Here is a 21,477-nt window from a genome sequence, read left to right on the forward strand (position 1 = left end):
TCCTGGAAGAAGGATCTTTTGCCATAACAAAAAAAAAAACCAAACCTCCTGTCTCAGTCATGATGGTGGGGAATTGACATGATGAACCAGTTCTTAGGTGTTTGTGCGTGTTGCCACTCACTGGATTTCTGTGACTTGTTTTCAGTCACCTGATGCTAGGGGGGCTCAGCTGGTGTGGCTGCAGGCACAATAGCACCTGTCCCTCTCAGTGACGTCCCATCCCAAAGCCATTGCAGCAATTGTTCCCCTGGTCACTGAGTGATCTTCATGTTCCTCAGTGGGTGCTGATGCCTTGGCCTGCAGCTCCTGCTTGTCCCAGGCACCCATCCCTCTGTCCTTTCGGGGGGGATGGACGTGTGCTTCCACGTTGCTTAGTTAATTTTAGGATGGAGCATGTGGGCTGGATTGAGCTGATTTGTGGGACATGGAACGCTGCCTCTTTCTGTGAGAATTGCTGGCAGGGAAATGAGGTTTTTCACGTACACCACGGTAGCTTTCTCCTCCATGCCTTCATCCAGTGGAAATCCATTGTACTTAATCTTTTATATCCTAAAGTGATGTGAAAGTTGGACTGTGTTGACTGTTACCTCAATGTGCTGTAACGTAAAAGCACCCAATATGACAAAATACAGCTTGTTTGCACTGGTTCTGAGCCATGCAGGACATTTAGCCCAGTTCTTTTGTTATTCTAAGCGAGGGAGGTTTGCACCAGGTTAAGACGTGTGGAAGAGAAGACGGGGAGTGGCGGATGGCCCCGGTGCCCATCAGCCCTTGCACAGGGAACCGCGGAACCTTGTGCCTGGAAGGAGCTTTGTGGCTTTGACAAGCCCTCACACGAAGTGCCGGGAGCTTGTTCTCCCGCTGCGGGGTCTCACAGCATCGATGGGGGAGTTCGGAGGGGTTACGGCTGTTTTTTACGGGGTGGCAGCAGCCCGTGTGCAGCACCATTGTGCATATGTTACCCGGTCGCGACAGCGCTGGGAATAATCTGTGCCGTGGACATGGCGGGGAGGGGGGGTGGTGTTGGGGGTTCGGGGTTTTTTGGTTTATTTTATCTTAAGTAACTCCTGACACGCACACCCAGCTATCAAGCTGGCTGCGCCCTCCTGTTTGCGCATGCGCGGCTACCTCCGCTCGCGTGACCCGCCTAGAGGCGCCGCGCCTGCGCATTGCGGTGCCGTGACGTCCCGCCCGCGCGCCGGCGGGCGGGGGGCGGGGGGAGCGGGTGGGGGCGGGACGGGACGGGACCGGACGGCGCGGGGAGCGCGGAGCCCCGGCCCGGTCCGGTCCGGTGTCCGGCCCGGAATGCGCCGCAGCGCCCGGGAACATGGGCCGGCAGAGCCCGCCGCGCAACGGCGTCGGCGGCCACGGTACGGGCTGGGCCGGGCCCGGCGGGCGGGGGGCGGTGGTTCCGCTGAGGGGGCGGGGGCTGGAGCGCCCCTTGTGGGCGCGGCGGCGCCCCCTGGCGGCGGGGCGGGGCCGGCGCTGCGCTCTGAGCTGCCCCGGCGGGAGCGGGCGGGGAATCCGGGGGGTCCCGGGGGTCCCGGGGGTCCCGGGTCCGAGCGAAGGGTCCTGCTCACCCCGCGGCTGTGCGGCCGCCGCGGGCTCGGGTGGACGGAAGCAGCCGGGCGCGGTTTGTGCTGCCTGACCCTAGCTGGGCCCGCGGGCGCTCCCGGCAGTGACCGAGGGCTCTGCGGCAGCGCAGGGTCTGGCCAAACCTGGCGAGGCCGTGTGTCGGTGCCCGGTGCCTGCAGCGCTGCAGAAGCACCGACGGACCCATCTGGGTTTTACACCGCTCTCAGCTTGGGTTTATGTCTCTCCTTCCAAGTGTGAACCTGCGAGTTAGGGTCTTGTGGTTGCACAAAACATGCTTTGAAATGCACTGCTTTTGGTAATACTCGAGGCTATTGTCCCATGTGTGTTTGAAAAGTGTAAATATTGGGGTCTTTGTCAGTAAGTCTGAGAGGACGAGCCCGCAAGATGTGCTCCTTCCTTCCCACTACTCCTTAAGTTCTTTGTGTGTGAACAGAGTTTTTCCTCCCGTAGGCTTTGTCTCCTCCTTCCCAAGGCATCGGTATGTGACAGCCCAGTGTATGTGTGTGGCAGGGGATCAGGAACAGCTGAGGGTAGGGAGCTGGCTAGGAATAGGGAACCGGCTGAGCAGAGCTGGCTTCTGTTGTGCAAATAACCCTGCTTGCACAAGGGGCGGGAAAGGAAATAAAAGAACCTGTAGTCACTGTGTGAGCGATAGGAGATTTAATGTTACCAAGAACTTGGAATTCGGAGGGAGGTGGAGCTTTGTCGTAGGCTGTTACAGCTTGTTTTGATCCAAGAAGTGTTTTAAAAGGGTCTTTGAGAAGGAACAGCATCCACTGCTCGACCTACTTATCGTCCGTGTATGTGAGCAGCCTGCTGACCTCCCGGCTCCCTTCAGACCTCGCTGAGAGCTGCGCTTCCAGCCAGGAGCTCGCAGTGAGAGGGCAGGGGCAGTGGCTGAGGTGCCACGTGGGCAGAGGAAGGAGCTCTCTGATCGCTGCCAGGAGGGCGCGGCCTTGGGAAACAGCTGTTTCTCCATCGAGGTCCTTTTAATTCCTCCCACCCGAAATCCTCTTTGGACACGTCTCCTATAGAACAAGTCTTGTTTGGATCCCAGGAGTTGTTGCATCTATGGGAAAAGCCTTTAGGGAAAGGCAGCGTTTGTGGCCTCATCCTGCACTCCAGCCCCACAGCTGCTCAGCAAAGCCTCCTTACTGGGAACTCCTCCCGTGTGGGATATCGAGTGGCTCTCGGCCGCTTCTCCCATTCCTCACACGAGGCAGCGGTGACAAATTCCACCATGTGGTGTGAAATAGTGTCCCTTCTCCGCTCCCTGGGAAGCGCTCTGGTGTCCTGTAAGTTTGTCTAACCCGAGCACTGTGTGCTTTGTGTGTTACCCCCTTCCCTCCCTGCCCCAAGTTCCTGTGCTATTCAGAACAGTGGGAATTGTTTGCTACTGCCTGAGCTGCATGTGTACTGATGGCTGGCAGGTTTGTGTTTGTTGTAGGAGAAGTCAATGTGCTTATGATTCTTTAACTCTGGTATAATTATGTCCTTTCTTGTGTCTGTTGCTGTCAGTGGAAATGCTCAGGCTTCTTCCTAGGACGGCTGCACCTGGGAGTCGGTAGGAACACAGTTTTGGGAACACTTTCCTAACCTTTTTAGAACACTGTCCTAAGTCCTGGTCTTAAGAAACACTTGACATCTGAGCTGGCAGCTGCATCAAAGAGCAAAGAGTTGCAGGATGGCTTTGCAGGGCTGTCTTGGTCCTGCATGGAGCCGTTGGGAAGGATAGGAGCTAAGGGCTCCATCTGGGCCCTGGTGGTGGCTCCCGTGTCAGGAGGAGACCTTTTTGACTCCCACAGTGGGACTCCCAGGGTTTGTAGGGAAGCAGTGAGGGTCCCCTTTCAGGTGCCCCCAATGCTAAGCCTGCAGAAATGGGGACACTCAGCTGGAGGGGTCACCACCAGAATCATCCCTGTCCTGACAGTGGGACAACTGTCCTGTGTCATCTCCCTTGTGTGTATGACATTGCTGTGAGTGGCTGTTGCTCACCCCTGCTGTGTGCTGCCATTGCCTGTCAGCTCATATCTCTGTGACCTTTTGCAGACTTCGATGCTAAGAAGAAAAGAAAAGTGGCAGAGATTTACAAGGCCCTGAACAGTGACCCCATTGATGTGGCGACACTGAGGCGGATGGCAATCAGTGAGGGTGGGCTCCTGACAGACGAGATCCGGTGCAAAGTGTGGCCAAAGCTGCTCAGCGTTAATACAGATGACCTGCCCCCTCTTCCAGGTATGGAACAGCCTGGACTCAGCTGCTTGGGAAGAACAGCTTGGTGACCTTTGTCACTGGAGGAAGGATGTGCTTTCTGACCTGCCTTTTCCCTGTGTGTGTTACATTTCTCACTAAGCTCATGTACAAAGGGGACATACTGCAGCACCAATACTGTGTTGTATGTAAACAATACATGACTTCTAAAAACGACATTTGTTGTTTTGTTTAGTGATAGTGATGGAATCAGTTCATTGTGGATGTGGTCAGCGTGGCCCTGAGCATTAGCTGACATATGTGAGTTCACCTGCAGTAGAATTTGTGTTGCTCCCATGGAGAGATGGCTGTGCTGAGCCCTGGCTTGGCCAAAATCCTCCCAAGGTGTCTCCCAGGAAGCATTTGTTGTGTGAAGCACATGTGGCTTTTGGTCAGAACAGGTGCAGGGACATCAGCCTTACTGATGAAGTACCCACAAGGTTTTTAAACCTTAGCAATGCAGGAGCTCCAGGTTCTGTAGCTTTTATAGTAACCTAGGACTGGTTTTGTTTTTGTCCCTGATTCTGTGGCTGTTTGGAAGCATGCATCCCCCCACCTCAGTCAAGAGCCAGGTGACATTAGGGGTGCTGTGAGGTGGCCAGAGCTTCTGGAAGACAATGTTTAACTTCACATGATCACATAGAAAGAATTTGCTGGCTCACTTAGGTTTCCTGTTTTAACTGTCTTTGCTAACCCTGCATGCGGTTTTCTTCTGAATTGTTTCTGTTTTATAAATGATTCTTTGTGGTTTCCACAGCACACTTCCGGTGCTGCTGCTGAGTACACTTTGAATTGCACAGCAAAACTGTGAAGCAGAGATGTTTCTAGGAGTGCTGGGAGTGCTGTCAGTTTAAGCATTTTAACAAGTGTTGTTGAAAGAAGCAATTGTCTCATCTGCTGTTAGTGTCAGAGTGTGTGGCAGTGAAAGTGCAGGGACAAGGCTGAGGTGTGCCATGAAAAAGAGGATGTACAGTGGAGCGGGGGGTGTGTGCAGCCTCATGTCTGACTTCAACAGGGATCTTCCCAGCTCCCTCACCCCACTCTCTTCCCAGTACTGTTACACTACTTTCTGTTAGTCCTGTTCCTCTTTTTCTCAGCAGGGAAGGAGCTACGAGAGGAAAGTAAGGATTACCAGCAAGTGTTACTGGATGTGCGGCGATCCCTGCGCCGCTTCCCACCAGGTGAGGGGGGATTCTGTTCTTCCCACTCTGCGGGGGCAAGGTCTATGCCATGGGGCTCCTTCTGGCTCAGACCTCCCTGGGAGGCTGCAGAAAGTGACATTCCATTACTCCAAGGGCCTGAGCTCACAGCAGCTGCTTCTTGCAGTGGAGACCTTCTGCAGCCATGAGTTTTCTTCAGGCTCTGCACAGATGGTTTTTGATGTAGCTCTACCAATGTTCCACTTCTCCTGCCCCACTGAGCCCCTCTGCCAGCAGGCTGCTACCAGCAGACAGTTGCAGCAGAGAGAGGCCAGATCCTGCATGGATCTTGTGCACTGTCACCTGTTGAGATTAGGACAGATGGAAAGCTTGAGAAACATGCCATTTGCTTTGGTTTATTTTAGGCCATGGTCTAGCTCAAGGGCAGGGTAGGCAGGTTTGTCTGTGCTTAGAACAAGCCCTGGTATAAAACAGTCTCAAAATCAGGTTCTTGCAACAAATTTAATGGAACTTGGAACATTTAGAAGCAAAAAGGTTTTGCAGTTGTTTAGTTCTGATGGGAGGCTGGTGCTTTTTTGTGTTATTTATAAAATGCTAAATGCAGCAGCTCTCTGTGCAGAGCAGTCGTTATTTCTGGCCAGAATCTGCTTCCCCCTTCTGCCACTTTTATTTTGTGTAAACACTTGATTCACTCTGATTCTTGCAGGCGTGGATGCTGTGTGCAGGCCTGATTCCTGCAGGCTCTGCTCCTACGGATTTTTTTGCCCTTGAATGGCAGCCTCCTGCCTATTTTTAGCCACATTAGTGAAGCAGAGGAAAAGGAGAACTTTGTCATTGCAGGATCTCCGCTGGGACTCTCTGCTTGGCCTTTGGGCATTTTATCTGTTGACAAGGACTGCCAGAAACTGGCTGCAGCTGTGCAGTGCAGGAACAATGTTTTCCCTGTGACATCCTGTCCCTAAACACATGTTTAGTTAAGCAGGGGACTGATAGAAAGTTGTGCCGGTGGAGGCCTTGCAGTCTGATGCAGTTGGCACAGTTTCTCTGAAAATGGGTCCCACTGAATTTTTTTCTAAAACTCCTGGGAAATTAAATTTACAAAAACATCCTCATCAGTGCTGGATGTGCAGAACAATTGTCTCTTCACAGCAGTACTGTGCAAACATCAGTAAACCCTGCTCCCATCCTCTGCAGTGGCTTCCTTGCAAATAAGAGTTTTGCAGATCTAAAGATTAAACTTCTCAGCAACTGGACAGCTTTCACAGGGCCTGCAGAGTTTTTGAAGACAGGATTAGGGCTTTGGATAGATTTTTTCTGCCAGTTTGACTGCCCTCCCCTGCGTACCACATCCCTTGAGATCAGGCAGGTTAGTAAATGCACAGGTGCTCTCCTTGCACACCAGTCACCCTTGCTCCCACAGCAGGCACTGGTAGGTGACACAGCTGTCCCACCTCTGCCTGGCACTGTACCCACAGGGATGCCGGATGACCAGAGGGAAGGATTGCAGGAGGAGCTCATCGATATCATCCTCCACGTCCTCAAGCGCAACCCTCAGCTGCACTACTACCAGGGCTACCATGACATCGTGGTGACCTTCCTCCTGGTGGTGGGGGACAGGCTGGCCACAGCTCTGGTGGAGAAGCTCTCGACGCATCATCTCAGGTACTCAGTGGGAGGAGAGGAACCAACTGTGTGTCCTCAGGCTGTGGGGACACCTGTGCAGGTGGAGCTGGCCTGGAAGGGGAGCCAGGAAGGCAGAGCCTCAGGTTAAAGCAGCTCCGTGTCATGCCTAGGGGTGCTGTGAGAGCAGCCTGACCACACAACAGCGCGTGGATCTGCAGGGAGTAGTGCCATAGGGAAGGGATAATTGAAGGCTGTCAGTTAATTTGTAGCATCTCTTGGAGTTGGAAAAGCCAATGCACATGCATTATTCATGGTTGTGTGGCTGTCAGGGCCTTTCCAGGTCCTGTGGCCTGGCTCACTACCTGTCTCCTACTTGTCCTTGCATAGCCCTGGGCAGTGTGGTCTGTACTGCCAGTGTCCTGTACCCCACGTGAAGAGTTTGTGCACTGAAATGAGAGCAAGCTTCCAGCTGGGAGTGTGGTTTGGAGGGATTATCTTTCATCTCCCAGGCAGGAGTCAGATTTTGGATGCTGGAAAGGCTTTATGGTTCTTGTGTGCACTGCAGCAAAATAAGAAGTGTCAGCTGACAGCAGCATGGTAGTCTCTGCCAGGTTCTGTGTGCAGGTCAGCCCTCTGTGTCCCAGACAAGTGGGAAGGAGGCTGTCCCAAAGAGACAGAATTCCTTGGGGCCAAGGGCCACCCTGCCAGCAAGGCTGTTTATTGCATGTACATCCCCTTCTGCTGCCTTCTTGGAGGGAGAGCTCGCTGATGTTGGTGCTTGACAAAGCTTCTTTTGAATCTTTCTTCAGGGATTTTATGGACCCAACGATGGATAATACCAAGCACATCTTAAATTACCTGATGCCCATCATAGACCAGGTGAACCCTGAGGTGCATGACTTCATGCAGAGGTATGCAGATGTTCCATCAGAGCCTCCTGGCTCTCCCCTTCCAGTTTCAGGTTACTGTTCACAGGGCCGTTTGCACCAGCACATGCCCAGCACCACAATGGTTTCCTCAGGGAGTCAGCAGCTGTCCCACAGCGGATGGTGACACCCCAAAGCCATGTGGCACTCATTTCTGAGCAGACTCAAACTTGTGCTGCCTGTCTGGAGGGGTTTTATGTGGTGCCATCTTGAGCCCACTTGCCTGCAGTCTGTATTGGAAAGGCTGGAGATTTGGTGACAGTGTTGTACAAAATGCTACAACTGCTGCATGTGACCACTTGTGTGGCTGGTGGGACCTTGCTGTAGTTTGTTGCTAGCTCTGGGGATAATTGCCAGGTTTTGCATTAGGGACACACAAGTGTGCCTGAGCCGATCAAAGCAGAAGCGGGAAGGTGAATGGGAAGAGTCAGTTCAGAGCCCTTTTTTGGGCAGGTATGCCTTTTGCTTCATAGCCAGGATGTCTTTGGGTACCAACCCTGATTGCAAACTCCAAGAATTAGTAAGCCCATTGGGTGGGAAGGGCTGTGCTGTAGGACTTCAGTTACCCTCAAGCCAGCAAGCCAGACAGTGCTTAGTACATCACACATTCAGAGTCCACTTAAAACGTTTGGCCTCTGCTGTGGCCCCCACTGGATGTGACACAAGCAGTGGTAGCACTTTGCCTGGGGGTTGTGTCAGAGGTGCAGTTCCTGTTCTGGGTTGGGTTCAGTGCTCCACTGCTAACCAGCTCCATCCCCCCTCCCAGGCACAGCTGTGCAATGCAGGGGTGGCTCAGGAGCATTTCATTCCTGTTTCCAGGCTGACCTAACAGCTCTTTCTCTCTGTAGTGCGGAGGTGGGCACCATCTTTGCTCTCAGCTGGCTGATCACCTGGTTTGGCCACGTTTTGTCTGACTTCCGGCACGTTGTGCGATTATATGACTTCTTCCTGGCTTGCCACCCACTGATGCCCATTTATTTTGCGGCTGTGGTAGGTATTGATGGAGTGGTCAGGGGTTAACTGTGCCTTTCTGAGGTGGTGAGAGTTTGGGGCTGCAGCAAACCCAGTGCTGGTGCTGTCCCCAGCTGCACCCCACTCTGCAGAGCCCCCCAAGGTCAGTGATGTCCTTGGTGATGGCAAAGGGCGGGTGGGATCCAGGGGAACTCAGGGCAGCCTGAGGGTGTCCAGATGTGCAGGGTGTACCAGTTCAGTGCCTTGGAGACAGCATGACACAGTGTTTTTCTTTGCCTTCGTGTGCTGGTCCTGCTTCTGAGTACGTGCTGGAGTGCCTGGCTGGCTGGGGACAGCCCTGGACTGTCACACCTGCCTATCCTCCTCTGGCAGAGGGCAAGTTGTGGAGTCAAATCCTGCTGAGGTTCTGCCCACATGTCTGACCTGCCAATAGCAGACTCTGCTCAGCAGACAGACCTAAGTACCCTGAAAGAGGTTTTCCATGGCCTCAGAGTCTCAGAAGGGGTTTGGCATTTTTCTTCCAAGTGAATGCTTCACTGCAATGTGTCCTCTTGAAGAAGGTCTTTCAGCTGGAAGTAAAGTGTTTTTTTTCTTCTGGCTCTGAAACAAGTACCAGCGTGTACCAAGTTGTCCCCACTTCCTTGTCCGTCCTCACTCCTCTCACTCGTCTCTGCAGATCGTGCTGCACCGGGAGCAGGAAGTTCTGGACTGCGAGTGTGACATGGCCTCTGTCCACCACCTCCTGTCCCAGATCCCACAGGACCTTCCTTATGAGTCTCTGATCAGCAAAGCCGGGGACCTTTTTGTCCAGTTCCCACCATCTGAACTCGCAAAGGAGGCAGCTCAGGCAGCTCAGGCTGAACGGTGAGTGCTGGGCAGCCCATGTGTTCCCTACATCCCCTTGCCAGATCTTGCTTCCTCGTGGAGAACTTCCTGACCGGAGGCTGGTCCCTGGGGCAGGCTGGGGACACTCTTTGACCTGTTCCTTCTCTTGCAGAACGGCGGCTTCCACTTTTAAGGACTTTGAGTTGGCATCAGTGCAGCAGAGACCAGACACTGTGTTGAGGCAGCGCTTCAGGGACCGTCTCCGAGGGGAGGAGCGGCTCCGAGGGGAGGAGCGGACAAAATCCATCTTGACAAAGCCCCGGACCAACCGCTTTGTCAAGCTGGCAGTGATGGGGCTGACAGTGGCACTGGGAGCAGCTGCCCTGGCCGTGGTGAAGAGCGCACTGGAGTGGGCACCCAAGTTTGAACTGCAAATTTTCCCCTGAAGCTGGAGGAAGGGCCTTCCTTGTCACCACATCCTTCCCTGGCGGGAAGAGCTGATGTTTGATGAAGAACGTGTCCAGAAACAGCCTGTCTGAAGATTATTTTTTATTCTTGTTGCGTCCAGTGACGCTTTTGGCCTTTGTGACAGAGACTGAGGGAACCAGCCAGCAGGAAGGTTCCCCACACCGTGCTCACCTTGTTCCCCTTTCCCTGTGCAAGGGTGAGCAGACAGGCACTGCCGCTGTACCCTGAGGAACCAGAGGTATGGACAAGTTTGGCTGTTCAGGCTGTGCTCAGGTGACTGTACAAAGGGAGACATGTGTGTGGCCTGTGCCCAAATGATCCCACGTTCTCCACTGGGGAAAATTAGTGGGAGTGAGAGCAGATCCTTTCCTGGAGGAGAGTGTCCAGCTAGGTTTGGCCTGTGTGCTTGTGTGTGTGGGGGTGGAGGGCTGTTGCACTCCTGCGGAACAGGGCAGCCCTTTGGCTCCTCATTGCTCCAGTGTGCCCCATGATCTGCCTTCAGCTTTGCTGGTGCTTCAGCCCTTCCCTGTCCTGTAGGCACCCTCTGAGTAGAGCCAAACCTTTCCCACGCTCCCGCCAGCACAATGCTGTGAACTTCTCTTCAGTGTGTAACATTCCCTGGCTCTTTGCTTCCTCATCTTTTGCAGCCTGATCTATTTGCAGGGGGCAGGAGCAGACCTTAGCTCCCCTCAGTTCTCAGGCACTGCTGCTGAGTGTACCATGGCAGTATCATGACCATATCTGGGGTCAGTGAAGTGAGACACAAACGTCGTCACCCTGCTAAAGGTGTGTGCTGTCACGTGCCAGGTCATGGTTCCACAAGTCTTAGTGGCATTGAAAACACTCATTGCAGACTTCTTTAATAGCTCTGGAAGTGAACACTAACATGCCCACATGGAGAAAGGCTTTTTCCACCTTGTGAATCAGTTTGCACAGGATAGAAGTTGTTGCAGTAGGAAATGTGTCAAAAACATCCCCTACAAGCTGATCAGGCTTCAGCATGGCCTCTGGAAATAACGTGATGGGTTTCCCAGAAAGGCCACCCCAACCCCTGCATAACTCCCATCTCCCCACCAGTCCTGTTGGCAGCCCCAGCACTCCCTGCCCTCCAAGCTAAGCAGCAAATCCTAGACAACTCGGTGTCCCACTGAGACAAAGCCAATAGACACTCTATGCCTCTACCTCTCCCCCAAGCTGCTAAATCTCCCTCAAGTGCCCTTACCTGTCCCACACAGCTCCCTCCCGCTCCCCCATCATTGCTCGGTTGTGCCCAAAGCCATCTGTGCCATGCCCAGGGGCTGCACACCTGAAAAGGAGGTGTTGGTTAAAGGGATTTTGGGATAGAGAACTCATGCCCTGCAAAGCTCAGCACTCCCCACTCCCACCCCTCTTGGTCCATAACTGCCCTAGGTATGTTCTGGTTTCCCCCATGGGCCCTTGCTCATGGAGGGGCTGTGCCTTTCTGGCCAGAGGGCAGGTGGGCAGTTGTCATTCCTGACTTGTGTTCCCATGAAGCTCTGAGCAGGAGTTCCCTTTGCCTGTGCAGGTGAAATCTGGACTCTGTAAAACTGCCCTTGTCTAGGCAGGCAGCAAGACCTGGTCCCTCCTCTCTTCACTGGTGCCAGTGCCCTTGGAGAGACCCAGGGCTGCTCAAGGGGCTCCTCCTGGCGTGGCTGAAGGCAGAGCTCATTCCTTGCCCCTTGGCACCCCCTGGGGTAGCAGAGCAGGATTGAGGGTCACTTAGCACTTGAGAAAGCATTGGTGCAGGAGAGTGTGGTGACCTGGGGGTTCTGCTGGAGAGCCCAGGACCACTCTGTACACCACCCTGAAGGAAGGAATGGTTGGAGGCCCCCAGGAGGAGCCCCTGCAGCCCCCCCCCACTCCCTGGCCATGATGCACTTTAGTTCTTGTGTTGTCCCCAGGGGAGGAAGGGCCTGGGAGAAGATGGTCGCTGTGGGTGCTTCAGTTACTCTGTACAAAGACTTACACACTCCCTGTAAATGCAGATTTCTACAAACACTAAAACTGTAAAATAAACAGTTACTAAAGACACTTCCTGCCCTTCCACAGGCCAGAGCTGCCAGATCCACACTTGTGGCATTCTGTGGCCCAGAACTGGCACCTTCTCTGTGGTGGCCAGGCCAGCTCAGTGCAGCCTCACACCCAGCAGCCCTGTGGGAAGAAGAGCAGGAGTGGAGCCAAAGGGTGTGTGTGTGTGTGGCCCGGTCACTGTTCTCCATCCATCTGCCTCCCTCTGGGCCAACGCCAGGTCTTGTGTGTGCCACCGGCTCTCCGGGGTGTCCCCCCCATCAGCAGCATGGGGCTGGAAATAGCCTGACCTCCTGGCCTGCCCTGCACCCCAGGCTGGGTGCCTGGCTGCAGGCAGAGATCCCAGGCATGATGCCCAATTCCCAGGGCATGCTCCAATTAGCTGGGGTGACGCAGCCGCCTTCACCGGGCTGGAAGTGAGTTTGGCTGGATGGCTCAAGGCTGGCAGCCGTGTTGGCTGTTTCTAATTCCCTGTGGCTTCTCCAGGAGCCATTTTCTCAATAGTGCTTGGAGCCTTTTGGGAGGGACACCCTTTGGGCAGCAGGGGGCAAGGAGGAGTGGTGGCAGAAGGTACGTGGCACCTCTGGGGTAGTCAAGAGGCCACTGCCATGTGTGACTCAGGCCAATGTGTGCATGTGGGAGCCATGTTGGACACTTGACACATGCCCCGTGTGGCCCTGACCTTTGGTAAGGTCAGGAGGGCAGTGATGATGGCCAGTGAGCTGTGACCTTGACTGCCCCATGGTCCCCCCTGCTCCCAGCAGTGTCCCTGCACAGAGACAAATCCCATGGCCGGGGGCTGCAGTGACGTCACACTGGAACACTGCTGTCCCTGTGTCACCGCCCAGGGTCCCAGCGGTGCTGGTGGCTCTCCCGTGGGTGCGGCCTGCAGACTTTGGGGGGTTACCGTGGCACAGGCAACCCCTGCTCTTCTCCCTTCCTCGGGGACAGCCCGGTCCCCAGCAGCACCGGGGCAGCAGGAGGGGCTGGCGGTACCCTGGGATGCTCTGGGCTCCTCTTGTTGCCGTGGCAACAGCTGCGGTGAGATTGGGGGCGGGGGTCTGGGTGTGATGCAAGTGGCGCGTGACCTCGTGCCCCACCCCCCCGAGCCCTCCTGTGGGTCTGGATTAACACCCCCGGGCCCCTCCCTCTCCGGTGCCCCTCCTTATTACACTCGGTCCCCTCCCCCTTGCAGAACGGAGTCGGGGGCGGTGTCGGGATTGCCCACACACACGGGTGGGGTGAGGGGGGCTGCATGTGCACAGGCACATACGTGTACATACATGCACATGCTCACACTGCTCCCAGGGACACCCAGCCCACTGTGACTGATGAGGGTGAACCTCCCCGGTGTGGGAGAGCCCGGGCTCAGGGTGGGAGCTGATTTGCCTGGGAGCTGAATGCTGGCCATTGGGAATCCCACATCTCCCTGGGGACCCCAAATTCCCCTGGGTTGGATGTGGCAGCACAAAAGGAGCCAGAGCCGTGGGGAGCAGACCAACACACTTTATTCCATAATCACAACAGTCAGGATAATTGTTAGCCGAGGTTCCGCGGAGCAAGGGCCAGCCGCGTCGCACTCCCGGGATGGGCCCAGATGGGGTCATCGCTGCCCCTCGGCTAAAATCCTGTTTCTCCAAGATAACAGACACAGGGACCCTTCACTAACACAACACTACAAAGGTGACCCCGAGCGCTGGCGCCCGTCCGCAGACTGCGCCCAGGCCCTGCCAGCTCCGGGGACCCCTGGCCCGCTCAGCCGCCGCCAGGGCAGCTGCTTCCTGAGAGAGGTTTGGTTTATTTTTATTATTTATTATTACTATTATTATTATTATTCGCTTTGTCTGGAGTGATGACGGGATGTCGCACGCGCACGCACACACGCTCGCACACGCATGCCAGCCAGCACCGGGCAGCGGGGGCGCAGCGGGAGGGGGCCGCACGCTGGGGGGGTCTCTAAGCACTACAACCACACGGCACAGAAAATCCACCACTGTCCACGACGGTTCTCCCTGACAAACACACCCGGCGAGACTCTAGGAGGGGGACGGGGTGGGGATGGGGACAAAGCGGATGATGTTGTGCTTGCGGCTGGGGCAGGGGACCCCGGCGCTGGCTCCAGTTCTGGCACTGACCCAGAACCTGCTCCTGAGGAAATATTTCGCCTGACAGTCTGTGGAGGGATCACCCTGGCTCAAGGGCGATGCACAGCACATAGGGGACCACAGAGACCTGTGTCCCCTCTGGGAATGGAAGCTGAGCCCTGAGCTGCAGGGTCAGCAAAGCACACATGTGATGTGAGACCCTCACTGTGGCCTCAGGCCTTTGCTGGTACCTGGGGGCTTTGGCTTCCCCATGGACAGGGGTGGAGGGCAGGTGACCGTCAGCCTTGGCGCCCTCCCTGAGAACCCCTGGCCACAGCACGGGGTGGCTGTGCACCCCAAGAAGGCACCGAGGTGCTGGGTGAGATCTGTGTGTGTCAGAGAGCTCTGGGGCCGCCAGATGCCACAGGAACCCCAAACCCGGCTCACACATGGGAGGGGGCTTCGGATGCTCCTGGCGCGGGGCTGCCCAGGGGGTGGGAAGGCAGAGTCCCCCCAGGGCGGCAGTGAAGCGGGAGCACGCTGCCAGAATCATGGCTGTCCCGGCGCTTATTTGGCTTTTCCACCTTTGGGGGCGGGACTGGATCCGGTGAGGAACGGCCGGGGAGGGAGGGGACGCAGAGAAGAGGACGCGCTCTATCCAGGGAACACGTGTCTGATGCGTGATGCCCGCCTGGCTCCGCAGGCTGGCACCCGCACGGGGGTACCGAAACACCGTGGCTAATGCCAACACACACGCACAGCTACCGCTACACACCGACACATCTACACTGCTGATGGTTGACCATCGTGGGGGGCCTCGAGGGGCCCCCAGGGGCTGGGCTAGGGGACATCAAGCATCCCTGCAAAGGGCCCGGGGACACACCTCTCCCTGCGCTGCAGTGCCTATGCCCACGGCTGAGCCAGGGCCACCAGCAGCTCTAGCAGCAGGGCCAGGCACCTACTCCGAGGCACCCTCGGGGGATACCAGGACCTGGGAGGGGCATGTCCTTCCTCTGGTCACGGCTCAGTACGGCCTGACAGCAACGGGCAGGCACGGGGTAGCCTGTGACTGGGGGAACCGGCAGCCCCAAAACAGGGAGGCAGAGCCCCAGAGAGCGGGTGCTCTGCTGCCCCCAGCACGCCCCTGGCCGGGAAGGGTCCGACAGGCCCGCACAAACCCAGAGCCCCTGGGGAATCGGGGTCGTGGGGGACTGCAGGGGCTGCTTCAACAACGGTTGCTGCCGAGGCCAGCACAGCTCCTGCAGACTCTGCCAGCCCTGCCATGACCACGTCCCCAGGGACGTGTGGGGTCCCCACCCAGCACAGCTATACCAGAGCGCAGCTCCTGCCCCCCCAACCACAGCCTGCGGCAGCCGCCGAGCCAGCACTGCAGCCACGTGCTCCCGGCAGTGGGAGGAGGCGGCTGTCGCAGGAAGGAGCCATTAGGAAAAGCAAAGAAAATCCCAGCTGGAGGAGCCGCTGCAGCAGCATCTTTCCTGCCAGCATGTCCCTGCTCTTGGTGTGGCCGGCAGCGGAGCCCAGCGTGGTGCTGTGTGGAGGAGCCCTGCGCCAGAGCATCACCCACACCTCACACGCCCACCAGCATTGGCTGCTGCTCTTGGACTAGTCTGGGTGGTTTCTTAAGGCAGATTTCCCACAGCTGCCCTTCCCTGCCACCCTGCCCTTCCATGCTGCTCCCTGCCATCCCGGCAGCACCAGATGCCATGGCCATGGCCGGGCGCAGTGAGACTCAGCTCCGCTGGCCAAGGTCAGCCAGCCCAGAGCAGGTCCTGCACGGTCACAGCATCCAAGGTTAAAACGAGGGCTGGCTGCTTAGGGAAGGGCTCGTCTCCATACAGTTTTAGGGTGACTCCGGACACGGGCTCCCTCCATGGCACAGCTTTCCCTGCACAACTGCCTGGCAAGAGAAACAACACATCCTCCCGCGCCCACGTGCTCGTCACGTGTGTGCAACTTCACTCTTCCCAAACCAAGTGGCGGGGAGCATGCGCCAGCAGGAAGGACACGCGGCTGTGGGGCACCGAACCCCCCAAGCTAGGGACCTCTCACAAAATAGGGAGTTGAGAAGGGATAGTTTGGCATGGCTCGGCATCCCTCCCCAAGGGCTGCAAAGAGGAAGAGGAGAAAATTGAAGCCATGCGTTAAATGCAGTCAAAAACCAAACGGAATCAGCCATTCTCCGAGGGATGGGGAAGATGGGGTGAGCACCAAGAGCTGGGGTGGCGTGGAGGCTCCTGCTTCCTGGAGAGCGGGAGGGCACACGGTGCTGGCAGAGATGGGAGCGGCCGGGAGCAGCCATGGCTGTCAGCGCCGGGGCCATGGGGGGAAGCGGACGGGTGTGACAATGAAAACCCGATGAGATGCATTTCAAGGGCAAATAACCGCGGCGGGCGGCCATGCGTCCTGCGGGCACGAGGCGAGAGTCAGACAGACAGACGGATGAAGAATGGGTGTGTGCCAGGGGGTGGGGGAGCAGGGGCTCTGCCTTCCAGCAGCTTCAAGGCAAAATACCTGATTCCTGCATGTAAACAGCTGGTTTCGGTTTGTTTGTTTTTTTCCTGGGTTGTTTTTTGATATGACCTGATTGTGGGTGAAAATAAAAATGAGCGTTACCTGCAGAGCGCGGGACTCAGTAGGTAAAGACCAAGTCCGAGATGCTGGACATGAGCCAGTCCCCTGCTATCATCTCCGTCACCTCGGGCGTGCAATAGTCCGGGAACTCGAAGTGCGAGGAGCTTCCCCGCGGGAAGAGGTCGTGGTCCTTGTCGAAGACGGACCAGTCCAGGGCACCACAGGTGGCACTGGCAGGCGCCCGCCCGGGCATGATCCCCAGCAGCTCTTCCTCCAGCTCCTCGTCGGAGGAGCTGAAGGAAGAAGGAGGGGACCCAGCCGACATGGGAGAAGGGGACCCACTCTCTGGGGACCTCCCTGGCTCCGGGCAGGGTGTGGTAGGGCTCAGGGGTGCAGAGGGCTCCTGGGGGCTGTGCTCCCCGTCGGGTGCCGGGTGCCAGGCAGCTGTGCCAGGCGCCACAGGGCTGTCCTCAGAGGGAACCTCTGGTGCGGGCTCCTGCGGGGTGTCGGGTCCGGTGGGCAGCTTGGCGGGCTGCCTGCGGCTGGCAGAGACACGGCCCAGGACGGAGGGCTTGATCTTCACTGGGAGCCGCGGGCGAGCTGCTCCGGTGCCCACTTTGCCCTTTTTCCGAGGCCGATACTTGTAGTCAGGGTAGTCAGCCATGTGCTTGAGGCGCAGGCGTTCGGCTTCCCTGACAAAGGGGATCTTCTCGGAGTCGTGGAGGAGCTGCCAGCGCCGGCCCAGGCGCTTGGAGATCTCGGCGTTGTGCATGTCGGGCCACTGGTCCATGATCTTGCGGCGCTCGTGCTGGGACCACACCATGAAGGCGTTCATGGGGCGCTTGATGTGCCCGCTCGGCGTCTTACACCAGGCGGGCTCGGTGTCACGGGCGGGCAGCGGGGCACAGGGCTCCCGCCCAGCCTCCGCGCCCCGGCCCCGCGGACCGCGCTGCACCATCCCGGAGCCGGGTACCCCACCGCCTCCTCCGCCTCTTCCTCCTCCCCTCCCGCCGCCGCCTCCCTGGCCGCCGCCGCCTCCCCGCCCGCCGCTACGCGCCGCGCCGCGCCGCCCCCATTGTGCGGAGCGGGCGGCGGCGGGGCGGGGCGCAGGCGGCCGCGACGGGGCCCGGGGGCGCACGGCGGGGCCGGCTCCGCCGGGGCGGCGGCCGAGCGATGCTCCGGAGGGGGGCCCGGGTGGCTCGGTGGTTTCCGGCTCGGAGATGCTCTGCAGTGGTTCTGTCCCGGGATGCTCTGCACCGGTCCGAAGATGCTCCGGAATGCTCAGTAGCACCTCGAGGATGCTTGGTACCGGTCTGACGATGCTCCGGGATGCTCTGTAGCACCTCGAGGATGCTCGGCACCGCTCTGAGTATGCTCCGGGATGCTCTGTACCGTCTCAGTGATGCTCCGCACCAACGCGGGGATGTTCGGCGCCGGCTCGAGGATGCTCCGGGATGCTCTGTACCGGCTCGGAGATGCTCCGCACTGTCCGGGGATGCTGCAAGCCGTGAGGGCTCCGCCCCGGGGTTGCTCCGCTCCCCGCCGCCCCGGGGATGCCTCCCCTCTTAAGTCGGCGGATGCTTCGGTCGGAAACGGCGCGGGGCGACTGCGGCGGGTCCGGGTGCGGGTCGGGGGTGCGCGGGGGCGGTGCAGGCAGCCCGGGAGCCGCACGCCCCCCGGTGCCGCTCTTATAGCCGCCGCCGCCCCGCCCCCGCCGCCCCCGGTAAACACCGCCGCGCCGGGTCTGTCAATGGGGGGCCCCGCCCCCCGCCAACCATTGGCCGCGGGGCGGGGGGGCAGATCCCGATCAGCCAATGGGCGCCCGCCGAGAGGGGTTGCTGGAGAGAATGGCAGGGCGGCACGCCCCGGTACCCCCGGTACCGCCCGGCTACCCGGCACGCCCCGGTACCCCGGTACTCCCTGGTACTCCGGGTATCCGCCCGGTAGACACGGCACGCCCTGCTACCCCCCGCTAACCCTGGCACACCGATGCTCCCGATACCGCCCCCACGGCAGTCCGGCAGCCCCCGGTATCCCCACCTGAGCGGCACGGTGACACCCGGTAGCTTCAGACAAGTATCCCGGTACCTCTCTGTGCCCTCAGGTACCCATCCGAGAATGCTCCAGCTCCTGCCAGAAACCCGATGCTCCCCCGGTCTGGGCACCCCGGTGTCCCCGGTGACCCTGACACCCACACCCCCGGGAACACCCACACCCCTCGCGGTTCGCCGAGAGCCTGTTCACAGGTCTGACCGCCCGGGATACCGGGTATCCCCGCGGGATGCTGCGCTTGCACCCTGCCCTGCCGGCCCACCGGGCTCACGGGACACCCACTGTTCCCGGTTGCCCCGGCAAAGCCCTGGTCCGGAACAGTCCCCGGGCCGCTCACTAGGGCTTGCACCGGTCGGCCCCACGAGGTGAGGGAACACCGACGGCTTCGTGGACGTGTCTCCACGATGTCACTGTCCATCCCAACGACGTCTCCCCGAGGCTCGGCCTCCAGCGGAGAAGGGAGCGCCGGGCGGGGAACGCGCTGCCCACGGGGCGGACACGCGGTTCCCCGGTGCCACGAGTGGGGCCACGCCCCTCCCGGGAGGCCCCGCCCTCTCCTCTGGGCGGCACCAATGGGGAGGCGGCGGCGGCACTGTTGCCCCGGTGACCGCGGGCTGCCCGCCGGGGGCCGCGCCCATTGGTTGTCGCCTCCGCGCGCGGGCCCGCCGGGGGCCGCGCCCATTGGCTGCGCCACCGCCGCCAGTTGCTGTGGTGACAGGGGAGCGCGCGGGGCCGCGCCCGACCCGACCGGGCACGGCCACTGACCGGGCACAGCCACTGACCGGGCACCGCCACTGACCGGGCACAGCCACTGACCGGGCACAGCCACTGACCGGGCACAGCCACTGACCGGGCACAGCCACTGACCGGGCACCGCGACTCACCGGGCATCGCCACTGACCGGGCACCACAGGCTGTCGCCGTCCTGCGGTCTGAGTGGGGAACTGTGGCCTGCCCCGACATTGCGGCCACCCAGGACACCGGAGCCTCCCCCGGGGCCTGCCCTCCCGCCGGCCCGGTCGGGCCGTGCCCACGCTGTCCCGGAGCTCCGCCGCGCGGGGAACACCGCACAACTCTCCACAGCGGCTTTGGCGGCGCCTCCCCGAGCCTTTCCCACTCGGTATAGCCGGAGGTCACGCCTGGCACCGGTCACCCGCATGGCCCTAGCATGGGCCACCTGCTCGGCCGCTCCCACACACCTCCGGTCTTCGCTGCCACGCCGCGGGCAGGACCGGTTGGGTGCCCATTAGCACGGAACGCCCGTGGCGTCGAACAGCTCTGCGGGGCCGGAGACACCTGCCCATCCCCGTTGGCCCCGCGCACCGGGGCCGCCTCTCCGCGGGCTCCCTGGGACGGCCGTTCCTTAGCTCCCCCCTGGCCCCGGCCGCCCCGCAAGCAGCCGAATCCCCGCCTCACGGGGCCGGTCCGCCGGGCTGCCCGAGCTGCCACAGCTGCCTCCAGTCCCGGGCACCCAGCCCCGCCCGGGGGATGCTGTCCCGGTGCGGTGCCGGGGCGGAGCCGGCAGGGGGCGTCCCTTCCGCCCGTTCCCGTGAGCACGAGCCCCGCCCGGTCCCCGAGCACGCCCGCCGTTGCCTTGGGGACCGGCTCGGGTTACGGGGGGTACGGGGCATCCCTAGGAGCCTTGGCGAAAGGGGGTTCCCAGGCGGCCATGGGGTCCGGAGGTCCCCGGCGGGCACAGGATGATGAGGGTCAATGGGATGTAGGGGTGTCCCAGGAGACAGAGGTTGCCAAAGGGACAAAAGAGCGAGCCGGGGGGGGTTCCTCACAGACCAGCAGCAGTATCACCCCTGCAATAGCCTAAATCCATCCCTCCATACTGTCCCGGGCTCCAGCTAGCTGCTGGAGCGCCACTCTGCTTCCCAGAGCCACTCCTGTGTGGAGTGGCACCAGGCACGGTGACAGATTCCTCTGTGCTGCCAGTACAAGCAGCAGTGCCTGAGGGTAAGGTGAGGGTTGGTGCAAGGGGACATTTCCCAGCTCTGAGGAATGAGCAGTGGCTGGATTTCTCTCTGTGCAGAGGATGAAGGCAGTGGTGCAGATCTGTAGGCAGAACCGGCTGGACACAGTGAGGGCAGAACTCCAGGAGATAGAAAAAACAATGGAAAATTATCTGGGAAGCTACTTGCTCACATCACTGTGAAATGAGTCTATACAGTCATGTTACCTTTGCCTTCCATCCTCCTCGGTTAAAGACACTGTGTTGATCTTATAAATGTCAAACAATTCCATTTCTGAGAATGAATCCCATTTGCTCTGTGGGGATGATCTTCCCCTCAATCTGCCAGGAAGGAGAGAGCCCTGTGGCAGACGGCAACCTGTGCTCAGGGGGAGTCTGCTCATAGGATCACTCCTTCCTGGTGTGTCCCTGCTCCTGCCCCACGGGTGCACACAGGGCTTTTTTTTTTCATGAAAATATCACCCGGTTGGGCAGACACTCACCCAGCAGAGCAGAAGTAGTGTGGGTGTCAGGAGGGGCTGGATCTCCTGCAGCAGGGTCTGGGTTTTAGCTAGAAGACAGGTATGGCTGCAGCTGTGGAGGCATGAGCTGAAGGAGGAGGAAAGCCTGGAACATGTCAGGAGGGAGGAGGCGAGCGGCTGTGTGATAGATTAGTGGAACTTAATTTTTTTTATTAAAAAAAAAAAGATAAAAAAGGGGAATTAATTAGCCTCAGCAGCTGGTGGGGCTGGGGTTACTGAGGGTGGCTGGGAGAAGAGTTAAAAATAGCAGGAAGGCCCAAGTGGAAAGTTTCTGTAACATCACAAGTCAGGCATTTGGTGCTTACCCGCCCTGACAGGCGGGAGCCTGTGCCAGAGCCCTCTCCACCATCCTCAGCCCTTTCCCACTGACCTCCCTGCAAC

The 21,477-nt window shown here is 58.8% G+C and overlaps 2 protein-coding genes across 4 annotated transcripts; one reads left to right on the forward strand and one right to left on the reverse strand.

Annotated features, from left to right (window-relative positions):
* Positions 1-1,209: 1,209 nt before the first annotated feature.
* On the forward strand, positions 1,210-11,872 carry TBC1D20 (TBC1 domain family member 20). Of its 3 annotated transcripts, none has more exons than XM_085079152.1 (8): positions 1,210-1,370; positions 3,646-3,831; positions 4,944-5,027; positions 6,482-6,668; positions 7,439-7,540; positions 8,404-8,545; positions 9,204-9,391; positions 9,525-11,872. In XM_085079152.1, exons 1-8 carry the CDS (start codon positions 1,328-1,330, stop codon positions 9,796-9,798), a joined length of 1,206 nt encoding a protein of 401 aa, XP_084935278.1. In that variant the 5' UTR covers positions 1,210-1,327; the 3' UTR covers positions 9,799-11,872. The 3 variants fall into 3 exon arrangements, with proteins under 3 accessions (XP_084935278.1, XP_084935276.1, XP_084935277.1); XM_085079150.1 differs by lacking the exon at positions 1,210-1,370 and adding an exon at positions 2,130-2,891; XM_085079151.1 differs by lacking the exon at positions 1,210-1,370 and adding an exon at positions 2,132-2,891 and having other exon boundaries at positions 4,947-5,027.
* A 1,487-nt stretch (positions 11,873-13,359) lies between these two features.
* SOX12 (SRY-box transcription factor 12) lies at positions 13,360-20,124 on the reverse strand. The gene has a single exon (XM_085079153.1). The coding sequence runs from the start codon at positions 17,501-17,503 to the stop codon at positions 16,604-16,606; it is 900 nt and encodes a 299-aa protein (XP_084935279.1). The 5' UTR covers positions 17,504-20,124; the 3' UTR covers positions 13,360-16,603.
* Positions 20,125-21,477: the final 1,353 nt, after the last annotated feature.

The sequence above is a fragment of the Lichenostomus cassidix genome, chromosome 20 (assembly GCF_008360975.1).
Source record: "Lichenostomus cassidix isolate B80296 chromosome 20, HeHo_3.0, whole genome shotgun sequence".
Classification (NCBI taxonomy): Eukaryota; Metazoa; Chordata; class Aves; order Passeriformes; family Meliphagidae; genus Lichenostomus; species Lichenostomus cassidix.

Coding starts and splice junctions, on each gene's coding strand:
- SOX12 (XM_085079153.1), bottom strand. CDS start 17,503: ATGGTGCAGCGCGGTCCGCGGGGCCGGGGCGCGGAGGCTGGGCGGGAG.
- TBC1D20 (XM_085079150.1), top strand. CDS start 2,837: ATGTGGTGTGAAATAGTGTCCCTTCTCCGCTCCCTGGGAAGCGCTCTG. Junction 2,892..3,645: donor GGGAAGCGCTCTGGTGTCCT/GTAAGTTTGTCT, acceptor GACCTTTTGCAG/ACTTCGATGCTAAGAAGAAA. Junction 6,669..7,438: donor CTCTCGACGCATCATCTCAG/GTACTCAGTGGG, acceptor ATCTTTCTTCAG/GGATTTTATGGACCCAACGA.